Source organism: Esox lucius, chromosome 25 (assembly GCF_011004845.1).
Source record: "Esox lucius isolate fEsoLuc1 chromosome 25, fEsoLuc1.pri, whole genome shotgun sequence".
Lineage (NCBI taxonomy): Eukaryota > Metazoa > Chordata > Actinopteri > Esociformes > Esocidae > Esox > Esox lucius.
In genome coordinates this window covers 22394549-22416893 of record NC_047593.1, presented here as the reverse complement: position 1 = coordinate 22416893, position 22345 = coordinate 22394549, and the positions used below count along the sequence as shown (strand labels likewise).

The 22345-nt window shown below is 42.9% G+C and overlaps 2 protein-coding genes across 2 annotated transcripts; one reads left to right on the top strand and one right to left on the bottom strand.

Moving 5' to 3' along the window:
• Nucleotides 1-1637: 1637 nt before the first annotated feature.
• naf1 (nuclear assembly factor 1 homolog (S. cerevisiae)) lies at nt 1638-10420 on the bottom strand. The gene is made up of 9 exons (XM_034291023.1): nt 10315-10420; nt 8488-9055; nt 8206-8341; nt 8011-8104; nt 7374-7456; nt 7070-7230; nt 6308-6359; nt 5691-5796; nt 1638-2307 (listed from the first exon to the last, which is right to left on the bottom strand). The coding sequence occupies exons 2-9, from the start codon at nt 9018-9020 to the stop codon at nt 1985-1987; spliced, it is 1488 nt and encodes a 495-aa protein (XP_034146914.1). The 5' UTR covers nt 9021-9055; nt 10315-10420; the 3' UTR covers nt 1638-1984.
• A 74-nt stretch (nt 10421-10494) lies between these two features.
• On the top strand, nt 10495-16544 carry tma16 (translation machinery associated 16 homolog). The gene is made up of 7 exons (NM_001304223.1): nt 10495-10565; nt 10706-10815; nt 11486-11523; nt 14507-14591; nt 15433-15581; nt 15901-15943; nt 16145-16544. Exons 1-7 carry the CDS (start codon nt 10563-10565, stop codon nt 16308-16310), a joined length of 594 nt encoding a protein of 197 aa, NP_001291152.1. The 5' UTR covers nt 10495-10562; the 3' UTR covers nt 16311-16544.
• The last annotated feature ends 5801 nt before the right edge of the window (nt 16545-22345 follow it).

Genomic DNA, 22345 nt, shown 5'->3' with positions numbered 1-22345 from the left:
CTAACTGGACAGATTGATATCCCTGAAGTTTAATTAACTTGGTGTTATACTGTGATGATTACATTATCCGTTTTTTGAGCAGTGTGGTATTATCAGGGCATAATAAATTGTGAGAATTGATAGGGAGATGTGTGGCACTTTTGGTGAAGAGTCCCTTATCTAAAGAAATGATGTTGTGTCTCTGTGCAAACAACATGTATCTGCATTTCTTTGGGGAGTTCAGAGTGAAAATTATTAAGGACAGAACAAACTGTGTCGTTTTTTCCTAAGACCATGAATAAATCTCACTCTCCTCAACAGTGGTTGACTGTGTTTTTTTTAAATTTGTGAACACCCTTTTCAGCTAAATTTAACAGAGCAGAGTATATCAATGTAAAGAGTCTACTGCTAAACAGCCCCCCTGACAGAAAACACATTTCCACAGCCAGACAAAACAAGCAGCACTTCGCAGTGAAGTTGATATGTTGATAAAATTACCCAAACACAATTACACTTATGTACGGCCTATTTGTTTTTTTTCTGTCTATTGACCGATAGAATATGAAGGTCTATTAGATATACAGCTCCAGAACAAAATAAGAGACCACTGCACCTTTTTCTTTCCTTTCCAAAAAAGTTGAAAAGCAAAGTTTTGAGTGAGGAACAGAAGGGTTAAAATTAAGAGACCACTGCAAATTGAACGCTTCTGTTCCTCACTCATAACTTTCCTTTTCAACTTTTTTGGAAAGGTAAGAAAAAGGTGCAGTGGTCTCTTAATTTGTTCAATCAAATCAATCAAATTTATTTATAAAGCCCTTTTTACAACAGCAGTTGTCACAAAGTGCTTTACAGAGACACCTGGCCTTAAACCCCAAGGAGCAAACAACAGTAGTGTTGAATTTCAGTGGCTAGGAAAAACTCCCTAAGAAGGCAGAATTTTAGGAACCTAGAGAGGACCCAGGCTCAGAGGAGAGACCAGTCCTATTCAGGCTGTGCCGGGTGAGATATTAAGAGTCCAATTGGAATAATTAATACATTTCTCTGGGCTAAATCCAGAGGCTATTTGATTTTAGACTAGGTCAGAAGTATGACCAGGTGGACTAGGACAGGGTCAGCAACGGGCCCCCCAAACCAGGTAATCCGCAGGTGTGGACAAGGACCTCATCTCCTCCTAAAAGTTAATATGCAGCACACTACAACCTCCCCTGGTATGACGTGAATTTCCCTGTTGTACAGCGTTAATATGCAGCACACTACAACCTCCCCTGGTATGACGTGAATTTCCCTGTTGTACAGCGTTAATATGCAGCACACTACAACCTCCCCGGGTATGACGTGAATTTCCCTGTTGTACAGCGTTAATATGCAGCACACTACAACCTCCCCTGGTTTGACGTGAATTTCCCTGTTGTACAGCGTTAATATGCAGCACACTACAACCTCCCCTGGTATGGGTTAGAGCAGGGGAAGTAATCCCACTCGTGGAAGGCTGAACGACTTCCGGTATTCATCCCGTCCTTCCAACCAGAGACTGACAACACTTAAGACACCAGGTGAGCGCAATTAACTACTACATAGAAAGAAAAATAAATCTAGTTTTTCAGCCCTCTGTGGAAATGGTTTGACACCTCTGGTACAGAAGACATTATTCTAGAGCGGACGTCACAGTCATGTTTATTCATGACATGAATACGGAAAACAATCCATGAATAAGCATCCCTTAAGCTAACAGACGGTGAAATCCTTAATCACCATAATGCTGCTGTTAAAAAAATATTTGATCTGGTTTTTAGCATTACCACATTCTGTAGAACATTTATTTGTAAAGCTGTAGACAAAACAAGTTTGCTTTCATATTAATTACATTATGTCACAGATTTGACTAAATAAGAAAGTATTTTTTCCTGTATAACATTTTTGAACACTGTCTAACATAGGTTTTCAAACATTAATTCTGTAGATGATATTGTAGATGTACAGCAGTGTTCGGCTGTGTGTGTCTGTACTAAAGGGCTACAGACCCGAGTGTGGTGGGGGAGGAGGGGGGGGGAGGGGGGAGGTGAGAGAAGGGGAGAGAGTGGTATGGTTGAGAGTGTGGAGGGGGCCATGGGAAGGACAGGTGTGGTGGAGGAGGAGGGTACAGAGGGAAGGACTGTGGCTGATAAGGGGGTGGGTAGGAATAGTGGGACTGGGGGTGTGAGTGTTGGGGCGGGGGGTAGAAAGATGCCCCTTCATATCGAGGGGGAGGACCCCAGTTGTCACGGTGAGGGGGACGACTCTTGTGCAAAGGCCTCTGGGACATCTGTGATCTTGTGACAGAAACTCCATCTGGTGAGAGAGAGAGAGACACTGAGGGTTAACACAGACACACACATAGGCGCACACACACAGACACACACATAGGCGCGCACACACAGACACACACATAGGCGCACACACACACACACACACACACACACACACACACATAGGCACACACATACACACACACACAGGGTTTCAGGAGTTCAAGGAACACCTTAAAATCCCATTTTCCTCAACTGGGCATTAACTGGATAGCAGCATGTTTGTGTGATGATCTTTGCAGTTTGTTCTTCATTGGAGGCAGTGAATTGAAATTAGGGAGGACTTCAGGATTAACTCAACTGAGATTTGTTTTCACCACATTTTATCCCCAATCTAGGATTTCCTTTGCATTAGGGTCCTGTGTCATTGCATTAGGGTCCTGTGTCATTGCGTTAGGGTCCTGTGTCATTGCGTTAGGGTCCTGTGTCATTGCGTTAGGGTCCTGTGTCATTGCGTTAGGGTCCTGTGTCATTGCAGCAACTTCGTGCAGACGTGGAAAGGTGGAGGATGAGATGTTTCCGATGGGTCTGCTTTTTGTCTAACCAGAATCCTTACGCGCAGAACAGAATGCAATGTCTGGCATTCTCTGGGCACAGACACCAGGAGAACCACAAGGTGTCGCTGTAGTGTGACGAGACAAGGGAATGATAGGATAATCCCAAACCCAGATGGTGCCAACTGTAGTCCATTCAGGGGCCATGAGGTTTTTAAATGCTACCAGTCGAATGTCCAGCACCACATATTCCCAATGAAAATCCTCAGACACACACAGAAATGCATAGCCATAGACACTGAGACACATAGACATAAAGACACAGACACTGAGACACATAGACACTGAGACACATAGACACTGAGACACATAGACACTGAGACACATAGACATAAAGACACAGACATAGACACTGAGACACATAGACATAAAGACACAGACATAGACACTGAGACACATAGACTTAAAAACACAGACATAGACACTGAGACACATAGACATAAAGACACAGACATAGACACTGAGACACACAGACACACAGACACACACACAGGCACACAGACACACATAGACACACAGACACACACACATAGGCACACAGACACACATACGCACACAGACACACATAGGCACACAGACACACATAGGCAACAGACACACATAGGCACACAGACGCACAGACACACATAGGCACACAGACACACATAGGCACACAGGCAACAGACACACATAGGCACACAGGCAACAGACACACAGACACACATAGGCACACAGACACACATAGGCACACAGGCAACAGACACACATAGACACACAGGCAACAGACACACATAGACACACAGGCAACAGACACACATAGGCACACAGACACACATACGCACACAGACACACACAGGCAACAGACACACATAGGCACACAGGCAACAGACACACATAGGCACACAGGCAACAGACACACAGACACACATAGGCACACAGACACACACACATAGGCACACAGACACACACACATAGGCAGCAGACACACAGACACACATAGACACAGACACACAGGCACACAGACAGACATAGGCAACAGACACACATAGGCAACAGACACACGGACACACATAGGCACACAGACACACATAGGCACACAGACAGACACACATAGGCAACAGACGCACATAGGCACACAGACGCACAGACACACATAGGCACATAGGCACACAGACACACATAGGCACACAGACACACATAGGCACACAGACACACACACATAGGCAACAGACACACATAGGCAACAGACACACATAGGCAACAGACACACATAGGCAACAGACACACAGACACACATAGGCACACAGACACACACAGGCACACAGACACACACAGGCACACACAGTCACACATAGGCACACAGACAGACACACATAGGCAACAGACACACATAGGCAACAGACACACACAGGCACACAGACACACACAGGCACACACAATCACACATAGGCACACAGACAGACACACATAGGCAACAGACACACATAGGCAACAGACACACATAGGCAACAGACACACAGACACACATAGGCAACAGACACACATAGGCAACAGACACACATAGGCACACATAGGCACACAGACACACATAGGCACATAGGCAACAGACACACAGACAAACAGACACACATAGGCACACAGACACACTTAGGCACACAGACACACATAGGCACACATAGGCACACATAGACACACATAGGCACACCGACACACAGAGGCACACAGACACACAGAGGCACACAGACACACACACATAGGCACACAGACACACATAGGCACACATAGACACACATAGGCACACCGACACACAGAGGCACACAGACACACAGAGGCACACAGACACACACACATAGGCACACAGACACACATAGGCACACAGACACACATAGGCAACAGACACACATAGGCAACAGACACACAGACACACATAGGCAACAGACACACATAGGCAACAGACACACATAGGCAACAGACACACATAGGCAACAGACACACATAGGCACACATAGGCACACAGACACACATAGGCACATAGGCAACAGACACACAGACAAACAGACACACATAGGCACAAAGACACACTTAGGCACACAGACACACACACACACACACACATAGGCACACAGACACACATAGGCAACAGACACACAGACACACATAGGCACACCGACACACAGAGGCACACAGACACACATAGGCACACAGACACACACACATAGGCACACAGACACACACACATAGGCACACAGACACACATAGGCACACAGACACACATAGGCAACAGACACGCATAGGCAACAGACACACAGACACACATAGGCACACAGACACACATAGGCACACAGACAGACACACAGAGGCACACAGACACACAGAGGCACACAGACACACAGAGGCACACAGACAGGCACACAGACAGGCACACAGACACACAGACACACACACAGACACACACACACATAGGCACACACAGACACACATAGGCACACAGACACACATAGGCACAGACACACATAGACACAGACACACATAGACACAGACACACAGGCACACAGACACATAGGCACACAGACACATAGGCACACAGACAGACACACATAGGCCCACAGACAGACACACATAGACACACAGACACACATAGGCCCACAGACAGACACACATAGACACACAGACACACATAGGCCCACAGACAGACACACATAGACACACAGACACACATAGACACAGAGACACACAGAGGCACACAGACACACACAGACACACACAGACACACACAGACACACACAGACACACACAGACATTTGTGAAACGGACTGTAAACTGTGTTGCTGACCTGGTTGTTCAGTCCTCTGTCCTCTTTCTCTCTCTCTCTTCTGGATGTTCCCCTTCTTCTTCCTCTTCATCATCTGCTCTGCCTCATCATCACTGAAGTCCAATGCCTGGAGAAGACAGAGAGGGAGGAAGAGGGAGGAACAGAACAAGTAGGGCCAGAGAATGAAAGAAGAGAAAAGATTAGGGAAAAGAAAGTCTTAAAGGGATGTTGCTGTCATATAGAAATGTTGGGATGTTAACAGCGAGGACATCATATAGTTTCTAATCAAGAATGTTCTTGATGTGCTGGAACACACGCTTGGTGTTAGTTTGAGTCCCCACAGCCAAGACCAGACCAGCTAAGAAACAGCTAGAAACTAAAACAGGGGATTTAGAATTTCTCTGCATTGCCCAGAGAGTCTAGCTAGGTACGGTTCTGTTTCAGTTTGTATGGACAGTCTAGCTAGGTACGGTTCTGTTTCAGTTTGTATGGACAGTCTAGCTAGGTACGGTTCTGTTTCAGCTGGTATGGACAGTCTAGCTAGGTACTGTTCTGTTTCAGCTGGTATGGACAGTCATGCTGTAGGGAAAGGGTGGGTCAGATGTCATGGGATTTATGATTTGTGGTGGTTGGCTGACCTCTGGGGGGGGCTCCTGGTCATTCTTCCAGGATGCATCAGAGCCTTTCAACCTAAAAACACACAAACTTAAGCTTCAGTACAAAGATTAAATGTGTGTGAGTCTGTGTGTGTGTGTTTAGCTTCAGTTCAGATACAAAGATGAATGTGTGTTTGTGTGTACTGACATGCATTGCTGCTCTATGAGATTTAGAGGGTGTAGTCTGTGAGAGATGTGTGTACTGACATGCATAGCTTCTCTATGCAATGTAGAGGGTGTAGTCTGTGAGAGATGTGTGTACTGACATGCATAGCTTCTCTATGCAATGTAGAGGGTGTAGTCTGTGAGAGATGTGTGTACTGACATGCATAGCTTCTCTATGCAATGTAGAGGGTGTAGTCTGTGAGAGACGTGTGTACTGACATGCGTAGCTGCTCTGTGAGAATGTAGAGGGTGTAGTCTGTGAGAGACGTGTGTACTGACATGCGTAGCTGCTCTGTGAGAATGTAGAGGGTGTAGTCTGTGAGAGACGTGTGTACTGACATGCGTAGCTGCTCTGTGAGAATGTAGAGGGTGTAGTCTGTGAGAGACGTGTGTACTGACATGCGTAGCTGCTCTGTGAGAATGTAGAGGGTGTAGTCTGTGAGAGACGTGTGTACTGACATGCGTAGCTGCTCTGTGAGAATGTAGAGGGTGTAGTCTGTGAGAGACGTGTGTACTGACATGCGTAGCTGCTCTGTGAGAATGTAGAGGGTGTAGTCTGTGAGAGACGTGTGTACTGACATGCGTAGCTGCTCTGTGAGAATGTAGAGGGTGTAGTCTGTGAGAGACGGGGCGTAGAACAGGCAGTCTCTCAGCTTCACACCCTTGTTGATGATGTCACGATCTGAGTTAAACCTCAACACATAGAAAGGACTGGAGACTGGACCAAAAACCTCAAATACCTGGGAGATAAATAGATTCATTATATACACAGGTTAAACTGACTCTGGAATAGATTCATTATATACACAGGTTAAACTGACTCTATATACACAGGTTAAATACATTATACACACAGGTTAAACAGTCTTTAAGCACTGCCTACCTTGCCCACTGCCAGCCTCTCAGAGTTAAAGATAACACTGTCGTCCTTTAGGGGCGGGGTGTCCTTTAACGACTGTACGACCACTAGAGGAAAAACCACAAGACAGGTTAGGGTGCAGGGGTTATTGTGTTGGGGTTATTGTGTTGGGGTTATGGTGCAAGGGTTTAGTATTGGGGTTAGGGTGTTGGGGTTAGGGTGTTGGGGTTATGGTGCAGGGGTTATGGTGCAGGGGTTATGGTGCAGGGGTTATTGTGCAGGGGTTATGGTGCAGGGGCTATTGTGTTGGGGTTATGGTGCAGGAGTTATGGTGCAGGGGTTATGGTGCAGGTGGCTATTGTGTTGGGGTTATGGTGCAGGGGTTATGGTGTTGGGGTTATGGTGCAGGAGTTATGGTGTTGGGGTTATGGTGCAGGGGTTATTGTGTTGGGGTTATGGTGCAGGAGTTATGGTGCAGAGGTTATTGTGTTGGGGTTATGGTGTTGGGGTTATGGTGCAGGGGTTATTGTGTTGGGGTTATTGTGTTGGGGTTATTGTGTTGGGGTTATGGTGTTGGGGTTATGGTGCAGGGGTTCCTGAGCCCATACAGTGATTTCCACTACAGAATCATGTCTGTTTTGAATGTTTTTTAGAGACTAACCCAGCTGTTCAATTATGCTGGTGACTGTTCCCATCGGCAGGAGCTCCGCCTCCTCTGGCAGAACCACTAACAACTCCTCTACTTCTGGCAACTCCTAAACACACAGACAGACACGTTCAAGGAATGTGTATGTGTGAATACTGGGCCGAATTTTTTCCAGCGTAAAGGTCTCAAAGGTCAAGGGTCAGACCTTACCTCGGGTAGGATCTCATCCACTGTTTTAATGGGAATGGGTTTCTTTTCTCTCCTAAAGCCTTCTTCTTCATCATCATCATCATCCACATCTCCCAATACAGCAGCCAGCGTCACACAGGAAGATGAGGAAGAATCACTGAGGAGAGCGGAGATAAGTGATTCTGTATTGAATAGATAAATTCCCCAAAAAGCCTACCATAATAACAGCTTGTGATTGGATGGAGTTGTGTGTACCTGATTACACATAAATAACATATTGTGATTGGATGGTGGTGTGTGTACCTGTCTGAGGAGGAGCTGCTCTCGTCACTCTGATGCCCAACAGACACTCGATCCCTTAAGGGCAGGAGTACCTCGGGGGGGTCAAGGGGTGTGACATTCTCTATCACTTCCATGTCCTCTGCTCTTTCAGGTAACTGTCCTTGTAAGCGTCTGTCTTGGGTCCCAGATGCCGGTTCCTGAGATTCAGCTTCAGTGGAGTTTGCGTCCTCCCAGAGCTCTGGGCTGGTTCCATTCAGAGATCTAACCCTGTCAGCATGTGTCTCCGTGGAATCCTGAAGAGCTGTGGGAAAAACAAATGTCTCCTCCGGCACCACGGGCGCCTCCTCCGGCACCACCTCCGGCACCACGGGCGCCTCCTCCGGCACCACGGGCACCACCTCCGGCGCCACCTCCGGCACCACGGGCGCCACCTCCGGCACCACGGGCGCCACCGGCGCCACCTCCAGCACCACGGGCGCCACCTCCGGCACCACGGGCGCCACCTCCGGCACAACCTCCGGTACCACGGGCGCCTCCTTCAGTTGGGTCTCCATAACAGTCCCTTCAGCGGGTAGAGACTATATCACACCTTAAGACAAATACACAAATACAATCATATGGGTTCTAATCACTAAATATGGACTTTATACAACATACAGTAACTACTACCAACATTACATACAGCAACTACCAACATTACATACAGCAACTACCAACATTACATACAGCAACTACCAACATTACATACAGCAACTACCAACATTACATACAGCAACTACCAACATTACATACAGCAACTACCAACATTACATTCAGTAACTACTAGAGCTACCATCATTACATACAGCAACTACCAACATTACATACAGCAACTACCAACATTACATACAGCAACTACCAACATTACATACAGCAACTACCAACATTACATTCAGTAACTACTAGAGCTACCATCATTACATACAGCAACTACCAACATTACATACAGCAACTACCAACATTACATTCAGTAACTACTAGAGCTACCATCATTACATACAGTAACTAATAGAGCTACCAACATTACATTCAGTAACTACTAGAGCTACCATCATTACATACAGTAACTAATAGAGCTACCAACATTACATTCAGTAACTAATAGAGCTACCAACATTACATTCAGTAACTACCAGAGCTACCATCATTACATACAGTAACTAATAGAGCTACCAACATTACATACAGTAACTACTAGAGCTACCAACATTACATACAGTAACTACCAACATTACATACTGTAACCAACTGGATATTTATAGACTCGTCTGACAACAAGGGACACAACTGCCCACTCAAAAACATTTCTAGCTACGACGGTCATTTTCCTGGTGATGGAAACGGTTCATAGTTTTTTATACCAAAACGTTACTGTCCCATGAACGTTGCATAAAATCCATGAACATCCAAACATAAACGTAAATATTTCCGGGAGCTTAACGCATTTCGCTTGCTTGTCTACAATGTTAACGATAAACTGTAGATTGGTAAATAGTCCTCGTTGGTATTAATTTCATTTGTTTGACTTGTAATATCACCACCCGTTTACACAATATAGCGATGTACACTTTGTGCATATTTGGTGTTTGCCCACTGTACCACTAGTAGCACCATTCTACCTGGTAAAATATATTTATAAATATACTCTTAAAAAACCAAGTCAATTCTGATTCTAAAGTCGCTTGCTTGCTGGCTACCTAGTTAGTTTTTTTTAAAGAACAATTTTTGTTTTAAGTATTCTTGTACCCAGTCTGTATTATATCCGTAATATAATGACACAAATATTAGAGACATGTTAAATGTACTTACGTTGGTAGTTGAAACCGGCTGAAACTACACCGCTGTTTTCGTCAGTCTCCTCTACTGTTCTGTTGGCTACACGTTTTGTTTCAGAAAGAACGTGGTTGTGTTGTCTTCCGGGTAGCGGAACCTTTTTCCTGCAGCCCGGAGAACCTACGGATAATGTTTTGTGTTGGACCAATAATATGCGCCGGAGATGTAAATAGACACGCGTGTCCTGCCGATGGTCTGTGTTACCGCATTTGTCCAGCCAAAACATGGTAAATAATTCTTGTTTTGTTTTGTTTTTAACCGTGTTTTGCTATCTAAAGTTATACTGCACTGTTCCTAGAAGCAGGTTAACGTAGACTCATTGAATACAGACTTTGTGTCTTTAATTGATGTTTGTGCATGTGCGTAGCCGAAGGCAGGGAAAGGGAAACCGTCTCAGAAGGAGAAGGTGTGTCATCCGTTCAGCAGGAAGGCTGCTTATCTGGCCAGCCAGGAGATACGCCTGGGCAAGAAGGACCGGTAAGGAGGGATGAGGGAGAGAGGGTTGAGAGAAAGGGGGATGGAGAGAGCTAAAGAAAGTTTGTAATAGCACCGTGCATCCAACTGCTTACTTGGTTAGAATTCGATACACAAGTGTCTGTAACATATAATCAAACTAAGTATTTCTTCATTTATTGAAATTAATTTGTTGTCACAAGAGCTAGAATTATATGGTTTAGCATGTTCCTAATGAGTCTGCCCATGTTTTCAAAAAGTGATTTTTTTGGTTTCAGAGTTGTGTTTAGATGTTTACGCTTCCAAGTGTTATTTTCTTAACCCATCTAGTGACTAAATGACAACATAGGTTTCACATATCATGCTAGGTACTGTTGGGTAATGGACTAAAAAAAGGTACTGTCTTGGGAGGGAGGAGTGGGATTAAAGAAACACAATGTTAACTAACTACATGGACAAGTAACCTAGAACGAAAATGTTATTCAGCTTCACCCGCAGCACTGCACAGAAAGGGAGGGAAGAGTGTGCATGTAGCTAAGGTTTGGACGATTTTAACAGCAATGTCATTTGAAACTGAAGGTCAGGGTTAGGGTTATATGCCTGTGTTTTCAGAATGCAAGAGCTTTGAAATGCAACACTTAACTGAAAGAGACAATTCGGGGTATTTCTAAAACTATGAGTCTCTCCCCTCCAGACAGAAAAGTGAGAAGGCCGCTCGTCTCAACAACATGGGTAAGTCTGATAAGTTAGTAAATTCATCTATAAGATAGATATGTGAGACCAGTTAGTACATTCATCTTTAACTTAGATGCGTGAGACCAGTTAGTACGTTCATCTATAACACTGATAGATGAGACCAGTTAGTACATTCATCTATACGATACAGTGGATATAAAAAGTCTACACACCCCTGTTAAAATTCTAGGTTATTGTGATGTAAAAGAATGAGACAAAGAAATCATGTCACAACTTTTTCTACCCTTAATATGACCCATAACATGAACAATTAAATTGAAAAACTAACTGAAATCTTTGAGGAGGAAAAATAAAAACTCAATAACCTGGTTGCATAAGTGTGCACACCCTTACACTAATACTTTGTTGAAGCACATTTGAATCCACCTTTTGTGGATTTGGATGTGTTCTTTGGGTCGTTGTAATGCCGAAAGTTGAACTTCCTCTTCAGCTTTCTAACGGATGCCTGAAGGTTTTGTGCCAAAATGGCCTGGTACTTGGAACTGTTCATTATTTCCTCCACCTTGACTAAGACCCTGGTTCCAGCTGAAGAAAATCAGCCCCAAAGCATGATGCTGCCACCACCATGCTTCACTGTGGGTATAGTGTTCTTTGGGTGATGTGCAGTGTTCTTTTTGCGCCAAACATAACTTTTGGAATTATGGCCAAAAGGTTCAACCTTTGTTTCATCAGACCATAACACATTTTCCCACGTGCTTTTGGGAGACTTGTTGTTTGTTTTTGCAAACATCAGCTGGGTTTGGATGTTTTTCTTTGTAAGAAAATACTTCTGTCTTGCCACCCTACCCCACAGCCCATTAATATGAAGAATACGCAAGATTGTTGTCGATTTTGGAGGGACATCCAGTTCTTGGTAATGTCTCTGTTGTGCCATATTTTCTTCACTTGATGATGACTGTCTTCACTATGTTCCATGGTATATCTAATGCTTTGGAAATTATTTTGTACCCTTCCCCTGACTGATATCTTTCAACAATGAGACCCCTCTGATGCTTTGGAAGCTCACCTGCGGACCATGGCTTTTGCTCTGAGATGCAAAGAAGAAAATGTCAGGAAAATCCTACTAGAACAGCTGAACTTTAATTGTAATTAATCAGTCACTTTAAATTATGGCAGGTGTGTAATGACTTCTATTTAACATGAGTTTGAATGTGATTGGTTAATTCTGAACACAGCCACATCCCCAGTTATAAGAGGGTGTGCACTTATGCAACCAGGTTATAGTAAGGTTTTCATTTCCCTCCCACGTAGATTAGTTTGTTTTTCATTTGAATAGTTCACATTTTAACACCTGGCATTTTAACAGGGATGTGTAGACTTTTTATATCCACTGTAGATAGGTAAAACAGTAAGTACATGCTTCTATAAGAAGTGAGAGTCATTGTAGAACTTCAATAAAGAAGTTGACAAGCTAGTAGGTAGACACAACAGTGTGTTGTAAAGGGGAGTATTACAACAGGTCTGAAATAGTAATATAATGACAGGTGTAAAAATGTTATTGAACTACAGGTAATATAACGACAGGTCCAAAAATGTAATATAACTACATGTAATATAATGACAGGTAATATAACGACAAGTCTGACCACTGACAGGTGAAGTGAATAACACTGATAATCTCATAATCATGGCACCTTTCAGTGGGTGGGATATATTAGGCTGCAAGTGAACATTCTGTCCTCAAATGGGCATGGGTAAGGATCTGAGCGACTTTGACAAGGGCCAAATTCTGATGGCTAGACGACTGGGTCAGAGCATCTCTGCAGCCCTTGTGGGGTGTTCCCAGTCTGCCGTGGTCAGTACCTATGAAAAGTGGTCCAAGGAAGGAAAAGCAGTGAACCGGTGACTGGGTCAAGGCTCATTGATGCACGCGGGGAGTGAAGGCTGATCCAACAGACTGTAGCTCATCACAGTTTGTTGTGTATGTGCCCATGCTGACCCCTGTCCACTTCATAAAGTGCCTTCAATTGGGGCGTGAGCATCAGAACTGGACCACGGAGCAATGGAAGAAGGTGGCCTGGTCTGATGAATCATGTTTTCTTTTAAATCACGTGGATGGTCGGGTGCGTGCGCGTTGCTTACCTGGAGAACATCTGGCACCAGGATGCACTATGGGAAGGAGGCAAGACGGCAGAGGCAGTGTGATGCTTTGGGCAATGTTCTGCTGGGAAACCTTGGGTCCTGCCACTCATGTGGATGTTACTTTAACATGTAACACCTACCTGAGCATTGTTGCAGACCCATTCATGACAACGGTATTCCCTGATGGCATTGGCCTCTTTTAGCAGGATAATGTGCCCTGCCACAAAGCAAAAATGGTTCAGGAATGATTTGAGGAACACAACAATGAGTTCATGGTGTTGGCTTGACCTCCAAATTCCCCAGATCTGAATGCCAGATACCACAGCACACCTTCAGTGGTCTAGTGGAGTCCATGCCTCGATGGGTCAGTCCTGTTTTAGCCGCAGTAGGGTGTGCCAACCCAATATTAGGCAGGTGGTCATAATGTTATGGCTGATCGGTGTAACTACAGGTAATATATTACGACAGGTCTGAAAAGGTAATATAACGACGGGTCTTAAAGGGTAGTATAAAGACAGGTAATAACTACAGGTATTATAACGACAGGTGATACAACTACAGGTAATATAACGACAGATCTGAAAAAGTAATACAATGACCGGTCTTAAAGGGTAGTATAAAGACAAGTAATATAATGACAGGTGATATAACGACAGGTCTTAAAGGGTAGTATAATGACAGGTGATATAATGACAGGTGATATAATGACAGGTGATATAATGACAGGTGATATAACGACAGGTCTTAAAGGGTAGTATAAAGACTTAATAACTGCAGGTAATATAACGACAGGTAATATAATGTCAGGCTTAAGATTGTTTATTTTTAACGTTTCTTTCTATCTAATTATATTTACGTGTGATACCATGGTTACCAGGTGAGAAGCTCCTGTGGTTTCAGAGTCAGCTGGATCCGGACAGGACAGAGTTCACCAAAGAGGATGCCTGTCAGTTTATAGAGAGGTCAGTGGGTGAACCAGGGTAAACGGGTCGGATATGTGTTGTGTTCCCCCGACAGATGAACTACACACTCAGACCAATCGTGGTCAAACTGTAAAATGTAATTTCGTAATCTCATCAGGGGTGCTGAAGTTATGACACTGCATCCTTATCCTTACTCAGCTGAGGCTAAGTAAAGGTCAGGAAATTTCGAGGGGTTAACCTATATCGAAGGTTAAGGTTAGGGTTAACCTATATTGAGGGTTAAGGTTAGGGTTAACCTATATCGATGGTTAAGGTTAGGGTTAACCTATATCGAGGGTTAAGGTTTACCTATATTCCAGGGTTAAGGTTAGGGTTTACCTATATTCCAGGGTTAGGGTTTACCTATATACCAGGGTTAGGGTTTACCTATATTCCAGGGTTACGGTTAACCTATATCAAGGGTTAAGGTTAGGGTTAACCTATATCGAGGGTTGAGGTTAGGGAGGTGGTTATATTGAGGTTTAGGCTAGGAATTAGGCTAGGAATTAGTGGTTTAGGTTAGGTTTTCAGGGTTAGTTTAGGGTTAGGGAAAAAGTCATATTGAATAGGAATAAATGTTGGTCCCAAAACATCCTCAGATGTGTGTGTGTGTGTGTGTGTGTGTGTGTGTGTGTGTGTGTGTGTGTGTGTGTGTGTGTGTGTGTGTGTGTGTGTGTGTGTGTGTGTGTGTGTGTGTGTGTGTGTGTGTGTGTGTGTGTGTGTGTGTGTGTGTGTGTGTGTGTGTGTGTGTGTGTGTGTGTGTGTGTGTGTGTGTGTGTGTGTGTGTGTGTGTGTGTGTGTGTGTGTGTGTGTGTGTGTGTGTGTGTGTGTGTGTGTGTAGGTACCTACACAGGTTTGACAGTGAACTGGAGCAGATAGAGCTTGTGAATGGGATCAAAGGTCGTCAGGGTCGTCTCCATGGCAGCAGGGAGGCCGTCATCAAACAGACACTGGAGAGGGAGACCGCTCTATACCACGGCAATGGCTTCGGTCAGTCACACACACATTGACCCTAATCTTATTGTACATTTTTTGTAAACCTTTTTCTTTCTTTCTTTCTTTCTTTATAGCAGAAGTAGAATAACATAACTAAATATTTTATTTAAACCATCGCCAGAAGAGTACTTGGTGGTAGGGGCTGTAAGTGGATGTCACATAGGGACAGAAGTCAACATCTGTGTATTTTACTTGATAAACAAGGTGTGGTGGTCATATAATAAATTCAAACACACATTTCATGGGGATCCATCAGCAAAATAAAACCTTTAATATCCCACGCAACACTGACTGTCTGTTCTCCTCTCCTCAGAGATTCCAGACATCATCAACTCCAAACATCTTAACACCTTCAGGTTAGACCACCTGTGTCTTCAGCAGGAATGATGTGTCTCTGCCAGGGGAGGCTGTGATCTGATTGATCCATTTCAGGGAGCAGAAATGTCTTTAGGCTGTTAGAAGTGTTGTGAGCTGATTGGTGTGATGCATTTCTGCTTGCTCTTGACTCACCCTATTGACTTCAAGTCTATGAGCTGTGATTGGTTGGTTTGTTGCAGGGAGTGGAGTGGTGATCTGAAGAAGCTACCAAACATTAAGCTGAGAAAGATCTCATCTAAAGGATTGGACCGAACGGGAGGAAAAGATGAAAAAAGTGGAAAGGAGGAAGATGATGATGGCTTGGTGGAAGACTCAGATTCAGAGACCAAGGAAGATGACACATAATGCATTGTGTGTTAGAATTCTGGGGATTTCAGCTGACTGGCATTGTTAAACACCAGTTTGTGTTTTTTTTGTTCTTTATTTGCTGTACTTGTGAGGCCCAAAAGTCTCGGAAAAACAGTAAAACGTGAACATGTTGAGACATTTCTTTTTCTGAAGAATGGGTTTGGTTGAGTTTGAAAAAAAGAGATGATATTGAAAAGGTGTGCGTGTGTGTAATAAACATTTTGGCTCCTGCTGTGGTTTTCATTTACATTATTAAGCAAACAATCTTCTTTAGATCACTTTTAGAGAGTTTCAGATGAGTTGGAGTAGTGAGGTCAAATCTTCACCTCATAGGAATAAAATCCTTAGTCTGGCATTTTCATTCAAACCCTAACGCTAACCCAACGCTAACCTGTGTAAATGTTGTGTTTTTAAGCTGTTCTAATCTCACTCATCCATTTTCCAAGAGCAGCACATGAAAGTTAGAATGATAACAAAACCCAAAACTACAATTCTATATAGAACAGATGAGGGAGGTAGTGTAGAACCTACAGATCAACACTCACCAATTCATTGTCTATCATAGATTTTGTTACATGGTAGGTCATTCTATGTGACTAGATGCTGTATTTCAAATATATTTGTAGCTCATTCCAGATTAAACAGAGAACTGGAATGCTTTTTAACTATGTTCAATACAAGCCAGAAACAATTCTGGAGGTGCAGACAGTATATACAGTAGGCAGAACAAGTATTTGATACACTGCCGATTTTGCAGGTTTTCCCACTTACAAAGCATTGAAGTCAATAAGGAAGTCTGTAATTTGTATCATAGGTACTCTTCAACTGTGAGTGATGGAATCTAAAACAAAAATTCTGAAAATCACATTGTATGATTTTTAAGTAATTAATTAGCATTTTATTGCATGACATAAGTATTTGATAAATCAGAAAAGCAGAACTTAATATTTGGTACAGAAACCTTTATTTCATATGTTTCCTAGTTCTTGACCAGGTTTGCACACTGCATACAGATCCTTCAGGTTTTGGGGCTGTTGCTGGGCAATAGGACTTTCAGCTCCCTCCAAAGATTTTCTATTGGGTTCAGGTCTGGAGACTGGCTAGGCCACTCCAGGACCTTGAGATGCTTCTTACGGAGCCACTCCTTAGTTGCCCTGGCTGGTTGTTTCAGGTCATTTTCATGCTGGAAGACCCACCCACGACCCATTTTCAATGCTCTTACTGAGGGAAGGAGGTTGTTGGCCAAGATCTCGTGATACATGGCCCCATCCATCCTCCCCTCAATACGGTGCAGTCGTCCTGTCCCCTTTGCAGAAAAGCATCCCCAAAGAATGATGTTTCCACCTCCATGCCTCACGCTTGGGATGGTGTTCTTGGGGTTGTACTCATCCTTCTTCTTCCTCCAACCACAGCAAGTGTAATTAGACCAAAAAGCTCTATTTCTTTCTCATTAGACCACATTCCTCCTCTGGCAAACTTCAGACGGGCCTGGACATACGCTGGCTTGAGCAGGGGGACATTGCGTGTGCTGCAGGATTTTAATCCATGACGGCATAGTGTGTTACTAATGGTTTTCTTTGAGACTGTGGTCCCAGCTCTCTTCAGGGCATTGACCAGGTCCTGCCATGTAGTTCTGGGCTGATCCCTCACCTTCCTCATGATCATTGATGCCCCACAAGGTGAGATGTTGCATGGAGCCCCAGACCCAGGGAGATTGATTGTCATCTTGAATTTCTTCCATTTTCTAATAATTGCGCCAACAGTTGTTGCCTTCTCACCAAGCTGCTTGCCTATTGTCCTGTAGCCCATCCCAGCCTTGTGCAGGTCTACAATTTTATCCCTGATGTCCTGACACAGCTCTCTGGTCTTGGCCATTGTGGAGAAGTTGGAGTCTGTTTGATTGAGTGTGTGGACAGGTGTCTTTTATACAGGTAACGAGTTATAACAGGTGCAGTTAATACAGGTAATGAGTGGAGAACAGGAGGGCTTCTTAAAGTAAAAACTAACAGGTCTGTGAGAACTGGAATTCTTACTGGTTGGTATGTAATCAAATACTTATGTCATGCAATAAAATGCAAATTAATTATTTAAAAATCATACAATGTGATTTTCAGGATTATTGTTTAAGATTCATTCTATCTCAGTTGAAGTGTAAAAATTACAGAACTCCACATACTTTGTAAGTAGGAAAACCTGCAAAATCGGCAGTGTATCAAATACTTGTTCTCCTACTGTATCATTAATCTGCAGAACATGTATGAATGTTGGTGAAATGGGAGCTGCCTTAGTTTGGCTATTGATGTAAATGTACCAGTTACTTCATCTCTGTAGAGGTGGAGGCCAGCCCAGCGTCATATAACGGGTACAAGTGGTGGGGGAGATTTGGAGTAATGAACCTCAGCACCACATGGTGCAGAGAGCCCAGCTCTTCAATGAGGACATAGGGACATGAATTTACCAGGTATCAACATCATCAAATATAAGAATAAAGACATTTTCTTGCTTCAAAAGAAAAGCAACTGATTTTTAAACCAGCCAGATCTGCTTTATGGGGTGATGTTGCTATGATATCTAAAAAAAGAGTTGTGTGTCTGATGCCGTAGCCACAAGATAATATACATGCATATATATTTACAGGTTGCATAATTCAGTAATTACAAGTTTTAACCCAATCAGAAAGGGAGTTCAGATTTCAACCAGGGCATTATGGGTCTTGTAGTTTTGTGAAACGCTTTTGTTAGCGTTTCACAAAACTACAAGTTACTAATAGAATAGGACAACTGCCTAGAACTGTGATGTAATCATTTAAATACATTAATTGGATCACTAAGCTTATCAGACCTGGCATATCTTTACCCATCAGCTGACCACATCACTGACGGCAACCCGAACACCAGGTTACAGTCAATTACACAACAACCAACTGATGCATTCTTCAACCCCGTTCCATATAAACAGAATGCAATGATGTACAAATCAAATGTTGAAACTGAGACATTTTATTGTTTCTTGAAAAATATATGCACACTTTGAATTTGTTGCTAGCAACACATTTCAAAAAGTCAGGAGAGGGGCCACAAAGGACTGGAAATGTTGTGTAATGCTAAAAACCTACATCTGTTGGAATATCACACAACCAATTAGGTCAATTGGCAACAGGTCAGTAACATGATTGGGTATTAAAAGATCATTCCAGAGAGGATGGGTGTGCCAGAAGTGAGGATCAGGAGGGGTTCACCACTCTGTGAAAGACTGCACATGCAAATAATTTAAGAATGATCTTTCTCAACATAAAATTGCAAAGAGTTTGAGGACCTCATCATCTGTGGTACATAACATCATTAATAGATTCAAAGAAATCTCGGTACGCAAGGGACAAGGCCGAAAACCAATATTGGATGGCCGTGATCATCAAGCCCTCAGGCAACACTGCATTAAAAACAGACACGATTCTGTAGTGGGAATCACTGCATTAAAAACAGACACGATTCTGTAGTGGGAATCACTGCATTATAAACAGACACGATTCTGTAGTGGGAATCACTGCATTAAAAACAGACACGATTCTGTAGTGGGAATCACTGCATTATAAACAGACACGATTCTGTAGTGGGAATCACTGCATTAAAAACAGACACGATTCTGTAGTGGGAATCACTGCATTAAAAACAGACACGATTCTGTAGTGGGAATCACTGCATTAAAAACAGACAGGATTCTGTAGTGGGAATCACTGCATTATAAACAGACACGATTCTGTAGTGGGAATCACTGCATTATAAACAGACACGATTCTGTAGTGGGAATCACTGCATTAAAAACAGACACGATTCTGTAGTGGGAATCACTGCATTATAAACAGACAGGATTCTGTAGTGGGAATCACTGCATTAAAAACAGACACGATTCTGTAGTGGGAATCACTGCATTAAAAACAGACAGGATTCTGTAGTGGGAATCACTGCATTAAAAACAGACAGGATTCTGTAGTGGGAATCACTGCATTAAAAACAGACACGATTCTGTAGTGGGAATCACTGCATTAAAAACAGACAGGATTCTGTAGTGGGAATCACTGCATTATAAACAGACACGATTCTGTAGTGGGAATCACTGCATTATAAACAGACACGATTCTGTAGTGGGAATCACTGCATTAAAAACAGACAGGATTCTGTAGTGGGAATCACTGCATTAAAAACAGACAGGATTCTGTAGTGGAAATCACTGCATTAAAAACAGACACGATTCTGTAGTGGGCATCACTGCATGGGCTCAGGAACACTTCTGAAAACCACTGTACATCACTGCATCCACAAATACAAGTTAAAACTCTACAATACAAAGAAGAAACCATGTATAAACAAGATCCAGAAACACTGCCACCTTCTCTTGGCCCAAACTGATTTAAGATGGACTGAGGCGAAATGGAAAACTGTCCTGTGGTCAAATCAATATGTGAAATTATTTTTGGGAATCATGGACACCCCGTCCTCTGGACTAAAGAGGAAAGAGACCATCTGGCTTCTTATCAGCGCACAGTTCAAAAGCCAGTGACTTGCACATCTGTGAAGGCACCATTAATGCTGAACCATATATGCAGGTTTAGGAGAAACACATGCTGCCATCCAGATGTCTTTTTCAGGGAAGGCCTTGCTTATTTCAGCAAGACAATGCCAAGCCAGATTCTGCACGTATCACAACAGCATGGCTCCATAGTAAGAGTCTGGGTGCTAAACTGGCCCGCCTGCAGTCCAGACCTGTCATCCATTGTAAACATTTGGCGCATTATGAAATGCAGAATATGACAAAGGAGACCCCGGACTGTTAAACAGCTGAAATCCTGTATCAAGCAAGAATTGGAATTTTCACTTTTAAAACTACTGCAATTGGTGTCCTCAGTTCTCAGATGCTTACAGAGTATTGTTAAAAGAAGAGGTGATGCAACACAGTGGTAAACATGCCCCTGTCCCAACATTTTATTATATGTGTTTGCATCAAATTCAAAATGGGCAAATACAAAAACAATAACATTTCTCAGTTTTAACATTTGATATGTTGTCTGTGTACTATTTTCAATTAAATATAAATGATTTGCACATCATCACATTCTTTTTTTATTTGCGTTTTATGAAGTGTCCCAACTGTTTTGAAAACTGTGTTGTAAATAATAACATAAGAACAATACATAAACCTGAAGTAAATGTTACATAAATAAATAATAAATGAGTGCAGTAATACCTGATCTACAGGTTGAGGATACCAAGTGCTGCTTGGGCTGCAGGGTTTGGTTCCAGATCTGCTTTAGCACACCTGGTACTGGTTGTTCATATTTAATACTGAGATGTATGCTGTAATTTTAGCACACCTGGTACTGGTTGTTCATATTTAATACTGAGATATATGCTGTAATTTTAGCACACCTGGTACTGGTTGTTCATATTTAATTCTGAGATATATGTTGTAATTTTAGCACACCTGGTACTGGTTGTTCATATTTAATACTGAGATATATGCTGTAATTTTAGCACACCTGGTACTGGTTGTTCATATTTAATACTGAGATATATGCTGTAATTTTAGCACACCTGGTACTGGTTGTTCATATTTAATACTGAGATATATGCTATAGCTTTCTCAAAAGCCGATTGCTCTGATTGGATACATGACATTCTAACTCTGGTATGTTTGGCCCTGATAGGATGTGGGGAAGAGCTAGTCAAAGACTAGCATAATGATGCTGACCTCTAATCCTTCACCTCTTAACCCCTGACCTCTTAACTTACCACAGTTGTTAAGGAGCGTTTGACATACTTTTCAGGGGAAACTACAAAACATTTTAAAATATATTCTTGGTTTACCAATATGATAGTTGTGTTTAAGTTTATTGAGATAGTATGTTAGCTGTTTGCCACTCAGCCTTTTGAAAACAGTTCAAAAACATCCAACTGGTATTTACCCCCTCTCCATTGGTTATCAACTTTGTGTATGGCGTGTCATCTTGTCAGTGTGTGTATTAGCATGTGTGTGTG